Below are 14,047 nucleotides of genomic sequence, written 5' to 3' on the forward strand. Positions count from 1 at the left end.
TTAAGGACAGCAAAGTCAAGGTATTGGAGTGGCCATCACAAAGCCCTGACCTTAATCCGATAGAAAATTTGTGGGCAGAACTGAAAAAGCGTGTGTGAGCAAGGAGGCCTACAAACCTGTCTCAGTTACACCAACTCTGCCAGGAGGAATGGGCCAAAATTTACCCAACTTATTCTGGGAAGCTTGTGGAAGGCTACCTAAAATGTTTGACCCAAATTAAACAATTTAAAGGCACTGCTACCAAATACTAATTGAGTGTATATAAACTTCTGACCCACTGGGAATGTGATGAAAGAAATAAAAGCTGAAATAAAAAATGTTATCTACTATTATTCTGACATTTCACATTCTTAAGATAAAGTGGTGATCCTAACTGAACTACAACAGGGATTTCTTACTAGGATTAAATGTCAGGAATTGTGAAAAACTGAGTTTAAATGTATTTGGCTAAGGTGTAGGTAAACTTCCGACTTCAACTGTATGTTTCTATTACAAGGCTGCATGGTTGTTTTATTTGAATGCCTTCTATTGTCACGTGCATTAAGTTCACGTGTAGAACTTGCGATAGCCTACTAATTTATTTTGATTGACCTTTTCTTCTCTCTAAACCTCTGGTTTAAAAAAATCAGAGTCACTCTTGCTCGTGTTCTTGTTGATCAGAAGAATATCAGGTGGCCATAATGTGATGTGTGTGCTGTGGGGATGTAGTTTGTTCTTCTGTAGCTCTGCCTTTCATTACAAGGTCACTGGGAGATTAAGCAATTCATGTCAACAGTAAACAACACTGTGCTATTTCTCATTCATCATCATGTTTGGAAAAATAAAGTTAGATATAATTTGATCCCCTGTGTATGACACCTCTGTTTGTGTACTGACATAACTGTGTGGCTACATGTTTGTTTTGTTTCTACAGTCTAATGCCATCTGGCATTACACACACTCGCGCGTGCACATGCCCGCAAACAAATCCAAAAACCGCCCACCTGTGGTATTCCCTCAGTGGACCTTTGTCAGTGTTGTTGTTGAGGAGTGGGAAATAAAGTGCTCATAATTTATGCTGTTCTATTATGAGATATTCAAACAACCTTTTAGTGCAAACACACTCTGTTTAAGATATTCTCAACGTCCACAGGGGGATTACTGTTTCTGTTGGCTCCTGCTGTCTGTGGCACCAAATAAAATCCTGAACAAACAAAAACACTGTTTATTTATGTCAATCCCTGAGGGCATGTCTGCTTAAACACTCATTGTATTTCCTCTCCCATGATTTTGCTTTAACTCTATCAGTCACTAATTGAATTGTTTATCAACCTTGCAGATGATAGAACAAAATTGCTACAAAGTTTTACGAAAGACAATCACTGATGAACTGAGTTTATCGCTAACATAATTTAGGGGTTTAAATATATACAGCACCTAATTAGTTATTATCATTATACCTGTTACAATGTACCATGGATTAGTGTGGGATACTCCAGTTTGGCATCCCACAGTGGGCATTGGCCATAAAAAGCCATATTCGCAGATCACCATCTAGTGGAGACCGGTTGAACATCGTTTTATTGGAAGATGGAAATTAATGTGGAACCTCTTTCTTTTTTTGCCACGTTCTACACGGAATTTCTAAAAGTGACACGGAAGGGAAAAAAATGGTGTCACTAGTCACCACAGCCACAAAGTTATATACCCCGTTTATGATTTCAGACCTAACCCTAAACTCAACCCTTACCTTAACTACACTGCTAACCTTATGTCTAACCGTAACCTTAAAGCACATTTTTGTTTTCAGAATTTTTTGACCGTACACTTTGTGGCTGTGATAACTAATGAAAACAAACCAAAAAATACTCACAGGAAGTCGATAGCTAACTACGTTAGCTTTTCCGCTGGGTTTATTCTGTCAAGCTGCTCATATCTGAAAATACATTTTGTGTGAGCTTCTGGACCAAATGACAGCGACTCCGTTGACTGCAATTGTTTTATCTCGCTGCATGCAGTTAAATCGCTAAATGATGGGAGAGAGGTAAGTATTTAACGTTAGCTAGTTAAATAGATACAGTATATGTGCCAAGTTGACGCTAACGTTAGCTAGGTGGCTAATGTGGTTAACTGGCATTTTCTACTGTGAATTACCAATCGATGTTCACACAGAGAGGAGCTGTAAACTTTAGCATTTCGGGACACGTAACTACTTTTGCAAGCAACGTCTTGTCGACTTTTACATAGCTAGTCTAGATAATGTTTCTGCAAGCACTGCCTGGTCGTGTAACCCCTTTTCCAGTTATACAGCTAGCAAATAGCTGACTGTTCAAATAGTAACGTTTTTTGTTGTTGACAAGACGTGACAGCACGCAAGTTAGATAACGTTAGCAGTTATTTATGTCAATCAATGTTTTTCTTGACATTTGCATTCCTAATTTGACCCATTTGGCAGGTTGCCACGCCCCCGTTGTTTTCAGGTCTAAAACACCATCTCTGATGTGACATGGATGGAATTGTCTGGAAATAAATGACCGTTCTATTCCAATGAGTTGTTGTCATGTGCGTTAGAACCAACCATCCCACATGTTGTATAGTCAAATACCTGTCTCATATTTGCCAACCAATTCACAGTGGCAACCCAACCAGGTATTGTGTAATTGAGGCGTGTTTGGTTCTAATCTGTTAGATGGTCGGGCAGATTAAGCGCAACCGGCTCTTGTATAGTCCAATGGCCCTAGGGTGAAAACAGTCGGCCTAATTTCACCAGTTAACCGCCACTGAGACTGTAGCTATATCAGAGACACGCTTGCTTTAACATTGAGGCCAGGCAGCACATTGGCTGATTGATAGTGTGTGTGTGTCTGTGAGTGTGCGGATGTGCGTGTTGATCCACTGGTTTCTGTTTCATCTCTAAAGTGTAAATGGTTTATTTTAGAGTATTGTTATTACCATCTGTAGAAGGCTTGCTGAGCTGTAAATTGTGAGAGGAGATGAACAATCTCTTGAGTGGTCTTGTCTCTAGTGCATGAGTCATGATTATCTCTCCTCTTCTCCCCCAATCTTCTCTCTCTTTCTCGCTCTCTCCTTCTCCCCTCCTCCCCCAATCCCCTCTCTCTCTCTTTGCAAAGAATGTGTATAATGGTGGTGTGATCCTGTGTGTCTCTGTGCCATGGAGAAGCCGTGGAGGCTTTGGGGCTCGGTGGAGCGCTGTGCCCTGGCCTTGGCCTCCTGGTCCTGGGGTGCCTGTCGCATCTCCCTCCTAGCCCTCATCCTCACCTTCCACCTCTACGGAGGCTTCTTTCTCCTGGCTCTCATCCTGGCCTCGGTGGCCGCCATCCTCTACAAGTTCCAGGACGTGCTGCTCTACTTCCCCGACCAGCCCTCCTCCTCCCGGCTCTATGTGGCCATGCCAACAGGCATCCCCCATGAGAACGTCTACATCCGCACCAAGGACGGCGTGCGCCTCAACCTTATCCTGCTCCGCTACACCGGCGGAGACAGCCTTGATAACCCCGGGGTCGCCCCCGTCAACGCATCTAACCCTGCCTCCACGGCCCCGCCCACGATCCTTTATTTCCACGGCAACGCAGGCAACATCGGGCACCGGGTGCCCAACGCTCTGCTGATGCTGGTGAACCTGAAGGCCAACGTGGTGCTGGTGGACTACCGGGGGTATGGGAAGAGCGAGGGCGAGCCCAGTGAGGACGGCCTGTACCTGGACGCCCAGGCCACGCTGGACTACGTGATGACCCGGCCTGACCTGGACAAGACCAAGGTGATGGTGTTTGGCCGCTCTCTGGGGGGTGCAGTGGCGGTTCGCCTGGCCTCGGCCAACCCTCACCGTGTGGCGGCCATCGTGGTGGAGAACACCTTCCTCAGCATCCCCCACATGGCCGCCACACTCTTCTCCTTCCTGCCCATGAGGCTGCTGCCCCTGTGGTTCTACCGGAACCAGTTCCTGTCCTACAGACAGGTGGCGCTGTGCCGGATGCCCTCGCTGTTCGTGTCGGGCCTGTCAGACCAGCTCATCCCGCCCGTCATGATGAAGCAACTTTACGAGCTGTCGCCGGCACGGACTAAACGTCTGGCCATCTTCTCTGAGGGCACACACAACGACACATGGCAGTGCCAGGGCTACTTCGCCGCACTGGAACAGTTTGTCAAGGACCTGATGAATAGCCACACCCGCGAGGAGAGCGTCCAGTCCACAGCCAGTGTCACAATCATCTAGTCTAGAGAGAAGAAGAGTCTAGAGAAAACCCTACAGTCCATACTCCCTACGTATGTGTGTAGATCCAAAACCATTGAATAGGTGTAATAAGCAGCAATATGGCTAAGGAAATGTGAAGCCAACCACTGCCATATTGGTTATACCTGTCTAGTTGTTTCTGATCTACTTGAAGTGTCTATGGTAGGGTAGCAGTAACTAGGCTGAGCTACTAGGGTCAGGTTGGAGAGAATGTTCATTTCTACACTTTTGTTTTGTTTTCATCATGGTCTTTTTCCATAGTAACTGTACCATATCAAACAATTGGGGAGTACTTTAGGTATGGGGGGTGTTTGGGGTTGATGGAGGGGTGATTAACATGGACATGTCTTCATAAGTCTATTTGTGTGTGATGAATGACTGCAGTGGGTGGACATGTACTTGTTATGGCCTTTTTTGAATAATTTACAAACCATACACAACTTTGATCATCCTGTCAAACACAACCACACTTTTAAAAACACTTTAAAAAGAAAATCAACTACAGGAGGCAAAGCTGCACCTGAACTGCCAGAACTCCATGACAATGTTTAGCTAACATAATAGCATTTCAGTAAATCAATAAGACATTTTTGACTAATATGATAGTGTTTCAGTAATTCAATTAAAAAGTTTATTTTAATTGTGTAATTTGTTATTTCATGACATGCTGTTTAAAGTTACATGCGTGAGGATTTTATAGGCATCATAGCGTCCTTATAGATTCATATTCTACTTTTGACAGAAAATCCTGTTCATATCAGCCGAGAGAGACACAATATGATACAGCCCATAAGGCACTATGTATGTGGCACTCTGAAAAGGAGCATGCACAACCTGAATGTTTCACTCCCAAACTATTTTGTTGTTGTAAATGGCCAGATGATATTCCAATGTTGCATAAATCCCATTCTACACTGTATATTCTCTGACAATAAATGTAAACGCCTATGTGGCTGGAGCTGTTGTCAACTCTTTGCATAGTTGACCCGTTATCTTGGTTGCCAACACCAGGGCTTTCAGACGGATGTGACCATTAGATTTGACATGTAAGGCTTGTCTGTCTGTACAATACATTTTTATCTGCATTGTTCTGAATTCTGCACACTATTAAAAACCAGAACACCCTCACCCAAATACCATGGCCTGGGAAAAACCTAGCTCTGTTAGCGTCCTGTGAAAGTGAAGGACACTTTGTGGGATAGAGTGTGTGTTATGTATGTGAGGGTTACATTTTCATCTCTGTGTTTGTACCATGAGACTTGGGTTACTAAGTTGTATTATTATTTGTGTTATTCTATTCTTCTCAACGTAATGATTGTTCCGTCAAGTAGGCTAGTGTCTCATTTCACCCCATGGCTTTACCTGCTTGGAGTGCTTTTAATGAGCTAATTAACCTTTCCTGCATGTCTTCCAGGGACTGGAGCTGAGGTGGACAAACATAAACTCTAACCCTGCTGGGTCGTGATCATTAACAGGTTATAACAGGGAGGGTATACCTGTCCAATAAGAAATGCTCAATTTTATTTTTTTGTTACAAAATCTATTGCTACATTGTGCGCTAATTGGGGTGGCACATTTTGGGTAATATTCAGAGGTGGAAACGTGCTGTGGGAATTAATGGCAATATATGCAAATTAATATTCATACCATTTTTAAATGTAAATGTTTTTTGCATTGGATGTATTTACCATATCATATGGAGACAAACATAAACATCATATGGAGATAAACATAAGTAGACATAATTGCAAATTATTACATCCTTCCAATAGAAATCATTTAAAAAATTGTTACGAATTTAATTTCAATGAAAAGTTGACTCTTCACATGGGATGATTTCACTGAACAACAAAAGAAAGGAAATATTGAATGATCCCCAATGATCCATCTTATCTCAGAAAAATGTTTTCAACATACATCTGTAAAATGATAGTCTAGAAACTAAATCTTTGGTTGTCTTCCTCTCAGGCTTCCATGTCTTCTCCCTGGACCTCCTCAATGTCCACCTCTTTAACATCAGACTCTGAGGCCTCATCTTCACTGTCACATTCCAACCTTGTTGAGGATGGCTCATTGTCAGGCTCAAAAAGCCTCAAATTTGCCCGAATGGCCACCAATTTTTCAACCCTTGTATTGGTCAGCCTGTTGCGTGCTTTGGTTTTGTTCCCAAACAAGGACCAGTTGCGCTCTGAGGCGGCTGATGTTGGTGGGATTTGGAGGCAATGGGAAAGAACCTCAGATCCACAAAGTCCCTCCCACCAGGTGGCTGATGAGATATGTTGGCACTGCTGCCATAGTGTATCTCCATCCCAAAGACTGTCTAACATGATGACAACACCACCCCAACTGGTGTTGCTGGGCAGCTTCAATGTGGTGCTCTTATTCTTCTCACTTTGCTTGGTGAGGTAGTTTGCTGCTATAACCTGATGACCCTTCACATACTTAACCATTTCCTTGGTTTTATTGTAGTGTATCCATTGTTCAGTGCCACAATGTCCTTGAGGAGCAGATTCAATGCATGAGCAGCACAGCCAATGGGTGTGATGTGAGGGTACAACTCCTCTACTTTAGACCAAGCAGCCTTCATGTTCACAGCATTGTCTGTCACCAGTGCAAATACCTTCTGGGGTCCAAGGTCATTGATGACTGTCTTCAGCTCATCTACAATGTAGAGACCGGTGTGTCTGTTGTCATTGTATCTGTGCTATTTTAGAATACTGGTTGAGGGGTGGAGATGATGTAGTTAATTATTCCATGCCCACAAACATTCGACCATCCATCAGAGATGATTGCAAAACAGTCTGCTTTCTCTATGTTTTGCTTGACCTTCACTTGAACTCTGTTGAACTCTGCATCCAGCAAATTAGTAGATAAAGTATGTCTGGTTGGAGGGGTGTATGCTGGGCGAAGAACATTCAGAAATCTCTTCCAATACACATTGCCTGTGAGCATCAGAGGTGAACCAGTTGCATACACAGCTCGAGCAAGACATTCATCAGCATTTCTCTGACTACGTTCCTCCATTGAGTCAAACAAACTTCTGATTCCAGGAGGACCATGAGCTGTTGCTATCGATAAGGTGTCTGATTCATCATTTTCACCTCAAATAGAGAGAGGGACTTTTGTCAGAGTGTGCAAATGTACACAGCTTTTCCTTCTACATTAGTTGCAGTGAAATGTCTCCACACATCAGATAGTGCCCGTGCCATTTTCTTGTAAAGATGCCACAAGACCTAGAATTGCCTTATGTGTATCCCACAAAAAAAAGTTTCACTGTTAATAGCTAACTTTTTTGATGAATTTAAGCAAAGTTCTCCAAATTCCAGGGCTTAACTTCCCATGGAAAATGTCTGTAAATTCTCTGTTCCGACTCGGTCTCTCTGCAGCATACTACAGTGCAGTTGTACTGTATCAAAGCCATTCTGACACAACAAACAGAGACACTCAGAATCAGCAGACATGTTGGCTCTAGAATCTAACTTCAGACTAAACTGTTTTTATCACAGTGAGCTGATTATTCACTATCTACACTACCGTTCAAAAGTTTGGGGTCACTTAGAGATGTCCTTGTTTTTGAAAGAAAAGCACATTTTTTGTCTATTTAAATAACATCAAATTGATCAGAAATACAGTGTAGACATTGTTAACGTTGTGAATGACTATTGTAGCTGGAAACAGCAGAATTTTTATGGAATATCTACATAGGCGTACAGAGTCTCATTATCAGCAACCGTCATTCCAATGGCATGTTCTGTTAGTTATTCCAAATGTATAATTTAATAAAGCTAATTGATCATTAGAAAACCCTTTTGCAATTATGTTAGCACAGCTGAAAACTGTTGTTCTGATTAAAGAAGCAATAAAACTGGCCTTCTTTAAACTAGTTGAGTATCTGGAGCATCAGCATTTGTGGGGTTGATTACAGGCTCAAAATGTCCAGATACAAATAACTTTCTTCTGAAACTCGTCAGTCTATTCTTGTTCTGAGAAAAGAAGGCTATTCCATGTGAGAAATTGCTAAGAAACTGAAGATCTCGTACAAAGCTGTGTCCTACTCCCTTCACAGAACAGCGCGAACAGGCTCTTACCAGAATAGAAAGAGGAGTGGGAGGCCCTGGTGCACAACTGAGCAAGAGGACAAGTACATTAGAGTGTCTAGTTTGAGAAACACGCCTCACAAGTCCTCAACTGGCAGCTTCATTAAAAAGTACCCGCAAACACCAGTCTCAACTTCAACAGTGAAGAGGCGACTCCGGGATGCTGGCCTTCTGGGCAGAGTTCCTCTGTCCAGTGTCTGTGTTCTTCTGTCCATCTTAATCTTTTATTTTTATTGACCAGTCTGAGATATGGCTTTTTCTTTGCAACTCTGCCTAGAATTCCAGCATCCCGGAGTCGCCTTTTCACTGTTGACGTTGAGACTGGTGTTTTGCTGGTACTATTCAATGAAACTGCCAGTTGAGGACTTGTGAGGCGTGTGTTGGTCTTCAACCAGGTCCGGAGGGCCGCACTGAAAATGTGTTCTATTTCCTCGCCGTCAAAATTTGCAAAGAATAGTCCCTCTATCCATCGTTTCTGGAATTTTGCAATTCAATTTCTGACTTGACTGAATTGGCCCTCACTCCCAGCAGAGCTGTTGGAGTGATACATGTGGGACATGTTGCTGCTAGAGTCTGGCCACCGACCTGGTCCGACCAGATCCTATTGTGAAATAAATGTTATATTGAACTCAAAGCAATTGCTATTCTACATAATGTTGCATTAACATTGTGTAAAATATTCTTTCTAAGGATATTCAATTGTTTATAAGTCTCAGAAATCAAATCAAATTGTATTTGTCACATGCGCCAAATACAACAGGTGTAGTAGACCTTACAGAGAAATGGAATGAAAGCTGGCGTTGATATGCAGGAGAGAATGTTAACATGCTTATACACTGATTTATTGAAGGACTAAACATGCGATGATGATGATGGGTGTTCTCTGAGCTGGAGGCTTATGGGTATTGTAGTTGAGAGCTCTGTACCCTCATGAACTGAACTTAAATTGTGCATCCATTCTGTTTAGGAAAACAACCACTGCAGTCATTTTACTACTCTAGTGTTGATGTGTTAGAGAAGAAGACTGAATAGAAAAAAACACACAATCTCATTTTCTGTTCTTTGTACAGTAACATGCAATAACTGAATAAACCCAAAGTTTTTATAATCTCTCTCTTCTGTGATGTTTAGCATTAGTCTGTGAAGAGTCTGGTTCCACATTCCCAGAAGTATGTTGTCTACAAATAGAGAAAAACATTCTCTACTTCACTTGTTATTTTCTGGAACAGTGATGATGTTTTGCTATGCTGATGTAAAGAGGCAAGGGGTGATTTTTGCACTTCCTTTTCTAGTTGGCCATCCTGTCTATTCCGACCAAAATATGAGTCATCATATTTCTACACTCCATTACTCTTCCACAACACTAATTATGATTTGACATGTGTTTTATAGCTTGTCGTATTTGCATCAGCTGTGACTCCTCTGCTGTGCCCTTTCAGACTAAAGTGGTTGAAGAGAAAGCAGAGTTTGCCGTTTAGAGCACGGAGGATGGACAGAGCGTAGATGGGTAAAAAGAGAGGGTGGTTTGACTTGGCCGTCATCAGTGCAGGAAGTTCTGAGTGTGGTTAACTGAGCGGAACAGAGGAGAGGGAGGGAGGCTGCAGCTCTACCCAGCCTAATACACCATTCAACCATCGTGTTCAGACAGGAGAGAAAGAAATACCTGGGAGAAACAGAAGAGGAAGTAAGGGAAGAACTAACAGAGTCCTGAGCAGAAAGTAAGGGAAGGACTAACACAGTAGTCGTACATAGAAAGTAAGTCCAGAAAAAGCTAAGAAGGAAAGACGACAGGGTGTCTGGAGAGACAAGGGACAGTTAAGAGAGCGGGAGGCAGCCTAGAATTTCCCAGAACATACCAAAAACATTGACTAAAGACTGAAGATCCAGCATTACTATCCCAAGAGGAGAGCCCTTTGGAAGGCAGATCATGCAGCCAGTGTGACCACGGAGGAGGCTGTCTGGTTCCTGTGATGGTGTCTGCAGGTCCAAGTCCTGAGGCTGTTGCCCATGTGCCTGGGCAGGAGTCTGGGGGTCGGAGGCTCTCCTGGCCGGTCCTGCTGCTGATCCTGGCGGCGGTCACCTCATCGTCTCTCTCGGCTTTATCTCTGTTCCATCTGCTGGCCCTCAGGGCCGAGGTGGAGGGGCTCCGGGCAGGAGTATTTCACAGGAGAGAGGAGGTAAGATGTTTACATATTCACTGCTATTCTGTAATGCTGTGCTCTGTAAAATATGTATGATATGAGATGGAGTTGTTTTTGATGCGTTACCCAGACACTGCAACAGATGAGCAGCAGCTACAGAACCAGGAGCAGATCAGCCCCTCCACACCCCCCTGACCCCTAGCCCCCTCCACATCCCCCTGACCCCCAGTCCTCTCCACACCACCCTGAGTCCCAGACTAGGCTGCCCTTCATCAGGGAGAGGAGTGTGAGCACAGGACCTGAGAACACAGGCAAGACTTCCAATACTATTCTCTGGGACTATTTGTATCTGTTTGACATGTTGAAGGGTGATATAGCACGTTGTCAATTCTGTTCTGTTTTTAGATTGTATTCTGGGGCTGTTTCTTTAACACTTCAAACAAGTACACTTATTTCTGGCAAGCGGCATCGTTTTTTGTTTTTGCTCTTTCTAGAAATAACCACAATTATAAGTACAACAAAAATAAAAGTTTGTTCAATCAGTTAAACAAAAACATATTAATTTGAATTGTACATCATACACTCAGTACACAATATAAATCTGTTTGATTATGTGTGAGAGTTAGGCTACATGGAGGGGATTATTGGGTAGTGTAGTTTGAATCAATGCTAAACTCTCCCTCTGTCCTACTCTCTAGTGTCTCAACCTTGTCTACAGATGCTGGCACATAGCAACAGGGAAACATTCCAGAAAGGTACTGTAAACCAGGAATTACAGTCAGACACACAATTTTAGCAGAAATACTTAAGTTGACTTAAGGACAGACAAACTGGGACTTGGGCTATGCTAGCTAGTTCATCGTGTTTGGATTGACTCACGCGTGGTTTGTTTGTCGAGGTTGGTGGTGTTTTGATTGATTCATTTGTGGTTTGTGTTTCTGGTGTTGTGCAGAGTTTGCGTTGGAGCCTCACACAGGGATCCCCTGGCAGGAGGTGCTTAGGAGAGGCTCCGCCCTGGAGGCAGAGAGTGACAGCATTCTTGTCAGAGAGGAGGGATACTATTTTGTCTACAGCCAGGTGAGCACTGGTCGTCTGAGAGAACTTGGTGTATCATATAGGTTAGTGCTAGATCACATGGGGTGAAGGTACAGTAGCTGTAAGCTATTACATAGACACAACAGCTCACAAGCCCCAACTCTCCCATTCTCTCTTCAGGTGTACTACAATATCTCACAAGCCCCAACTCTCCCATTCTCTCTTCAGGTGTACTACAATATCTCACAAGCCCCAACTCTCCCATTCTCTCTTCAGGTGTACTACAATATCTCACAAGCCCCAACTCTCCCATTCTCTCTTCAGGTGTACTACAATATCTCACAAGCCCAACAACATTCATCTTCTTCTCCTGCACATGTTCTGGATACGTCATGGCTCCAACTACTCTCTCTCTCTCTCTCTCTCTCTCTCTCTCTCTCTCTCTCTTTCTCTCTCTCTGTCCATCTCTTTCCTTCTCTGTCCGTCTCTCTTTCTCTGTCTGTCTGTACGTCTCTCTCTCTGTCTGTCTCACTCTGTCTCTGTCTGTCTGTCTCTATCGGTCTCGCACTATCTGTCTGTCTGTCTCTCTGTCTCGCTCTCTCTGTCTCTCTGTCTGTCTCGCTCTGTCTGTCTGTCTGTCTGTCTGTCTGTCTGTCTGTCTGTCTGTCTGTCTGTCTGTCTGTCTGTCTGTCTGTCTGTCTCTCTCTCTCTCGGTCTCTCGGTCTCTCTGTCTCTCTGTCTCTCTGTCTCTCCCTCCCTCCCTCCCTCCCTCCCTGGCTGGCTGTGGCTGTCTGTCTGTCTGTCTGTCTGTCTGTCTGTCTGTCTCTCTCGGTCTCTGTCTGTCTCTCTCGGTCTCTCTGTCTCCCCCTCCCTCCCTCCCTCCCTCGCTGGCTGGCTGTGGCTGTGGCTGTGGCTGTCTGTCTCCCTCCCTCCCTCCCTCCCTCCCTCTCCCTCCCTCCCTCCCTCCCTCCCTCCCTCCCTCCCTCCCTCCCTCCCTCCCTCCCTCCCTCCTTATACAGGTGTACTACATGGACACGATGTTTGCCATGGGTCATGTGGTGACCAGGAAGAAGAGGAACGTTGTGGGAGATGAAGCTCAGCATGTCACACTGTTCCGCTGTATCCAGGACATGAACCCTGTTTACCTATACAACACCTGCTACACAGGGGGTGAGTGTGTACTTGTGCATGTTTGTGTGTGTTTACATGTGTGCCTGTACGGATATGAGTGTGTTAACTCTCTTCTCTGTAGGTATAGTGAAGCTGGAGGTCGGGGACATGGTGGAGCTGCTGATACCTCACTCTACAGCCAATATTTCTCTGGATGGAGATTCTTCTTTCCTGGGGGCCTATAGACTGGTCTGACCAGGGGGGCTGAACCTGGGGGACTAAGGGATACAAACTGGGGGGACTGGAAATGGTGAGCTGGTAGATACTGGCTGTGGTGGAGAAGAGATAATGGTTTTAAATGTAAAATAACTAATGGCTTCTGGGTCTGGTAGCGACATCATCTTTTCTACTATGATGTCAACTGCTTCACAGTGTGACTGAGGGATGGACGGACAGATTCATGGCCTATGACTGGCTGATGCCTGATGCCTTACTAACACAACCAGTGTCATCACAATGCGTGATCTGAAATGTTTGAGGCTCATGTTGGCAGGTGGCTTAACGTTCATTCATGTAGACTCCTTTACACATGTTGTTATGGTCATATACATTGTCAATACACATGTTGTTATGGTCATATACATTGTCAATACACATGTTGTTATGGTCATATACATTGTCAATACACATGTTGTTATGGTCATATACATTGTCAATACACATGTTGTTATGGTCATATACATTGTCAATACACATGTTGTTTAGGACAGTGACAATACCAGTATTGCAATATTTTTTCCATGGCAAAAATGAAAGCACAAAGCAGACCAAACTCCTTTGGCCCTTAAAAGGTGCCTCACATACAATTTATTTAGGAATTTTTGCATTGTAATTTCAGAAAAGATCCATAATATATCTCCAGTTATAGTGGAATGATAGTGTTTCACAGTATTACTTATCTGCCAATGTTGTGATTGGCTGTGATGCCGGAGCGGCTGTTCTGTGGCTGTGTTATCTAGTGGAAATTGCTCTCAATTTCTGGTTGCAAAAAGTCTACACTGTTACCTCAATTTCAGTTTATGTGAGAAAACAAGCACTGAATAGTGTTGGGAATCATTGTACCATCTATACTGAACAAAAATAGAAATGCAACATGCAACAAGTTCAAGATTTTACTGAGTGACAGTTCATATAAGGAAATCAATCAATTGAAATGAATTCATTATGCCCTAATCTATGGATTTCACATGACTGGGCAAGGGTGCAGCCATGGGTGAGCCTGGGAGGGCATAGGCCCACACACTTGGGAGCCAGGCCTAGCCAATCAGAATGAATTTTTCCCCAATAAAAGGCTTTATTACAGACAGAAATACTCCTCAGTTTTATCAGCTGTCCGGGTGGCTGGTGTCAGACGATCCCGCAGGTGAAGAAGC

The 14,047-nt window shown here is 43.7% G+C and overlaps 2 protein-coding genes across 2 annotated transcripts; both read left to right on the forward strand.

The window, feature by feature from the left end:
• Positions 1-1,554: 1,554 nt before the first annotated feature.
• On the forward strand, positions 1,555-5,362 carry LOC110520472 (protein ABHD13). The gene is made up of 2 exons (XM_021597815.2): positions 1,555-2,023; positions 3,111-5,362. The coding sequence occupies exon 2, from the start codon at positions 3,152-3,154 to the stop codon at positions 4,211-4,213; it is 1,062 nt and encodes a 353-aa protein (XP_021453490.1). The 5' UTR covers positions 1,555-2,023; positions 3,111-3,151; the 3' UTR covers positions 4,214-5,362.
• A 4,456-nt stretch (positions 5,363-9,818) lies between these two features.
• LOC110504548 (tumor necrosis factor ligand superfamily member 13B-like) lies at positions 9,819-13,784 on the forward strand. The gene is made up of 6 exons (XM_036965140.1): positions 9,819-10,505; positions 10,699-10,780; positions 11,153-11,224; positions 11,422-11,546; positions 12,524-12,674; positions 12,757-13,784. Exons 1-6 carry the CDS (start codon positions 10,299-10,301, stop codon positions 12,867-12,869), a joined length of 750 nt encoding a protein of 249 aa, XP_036821035.1. The 5' UTR covers positions 9,819-10,298; the 3' UTR covers positions 12,870-13,784.
• Positions 13,785-14,047: the final 263 nt, after the last annotated feature.

The sequence above is a fragment of the Oncorhynchus mykiss genome, chromosome 3, assembly GCF_013265735.2.
Source record: "Oncorhynchus mykiss isolate Arlee chromosome 3, USDA_OmykA_1.1, whole genome shotgun sequence".
NCBI classification, from domain to species: Eukaryota; Metazoa; Chordata; class Actinopteri; order Salmoniformes; family Salmonidae; genus Oncorhynchus; species Oncorhynchus mykiss.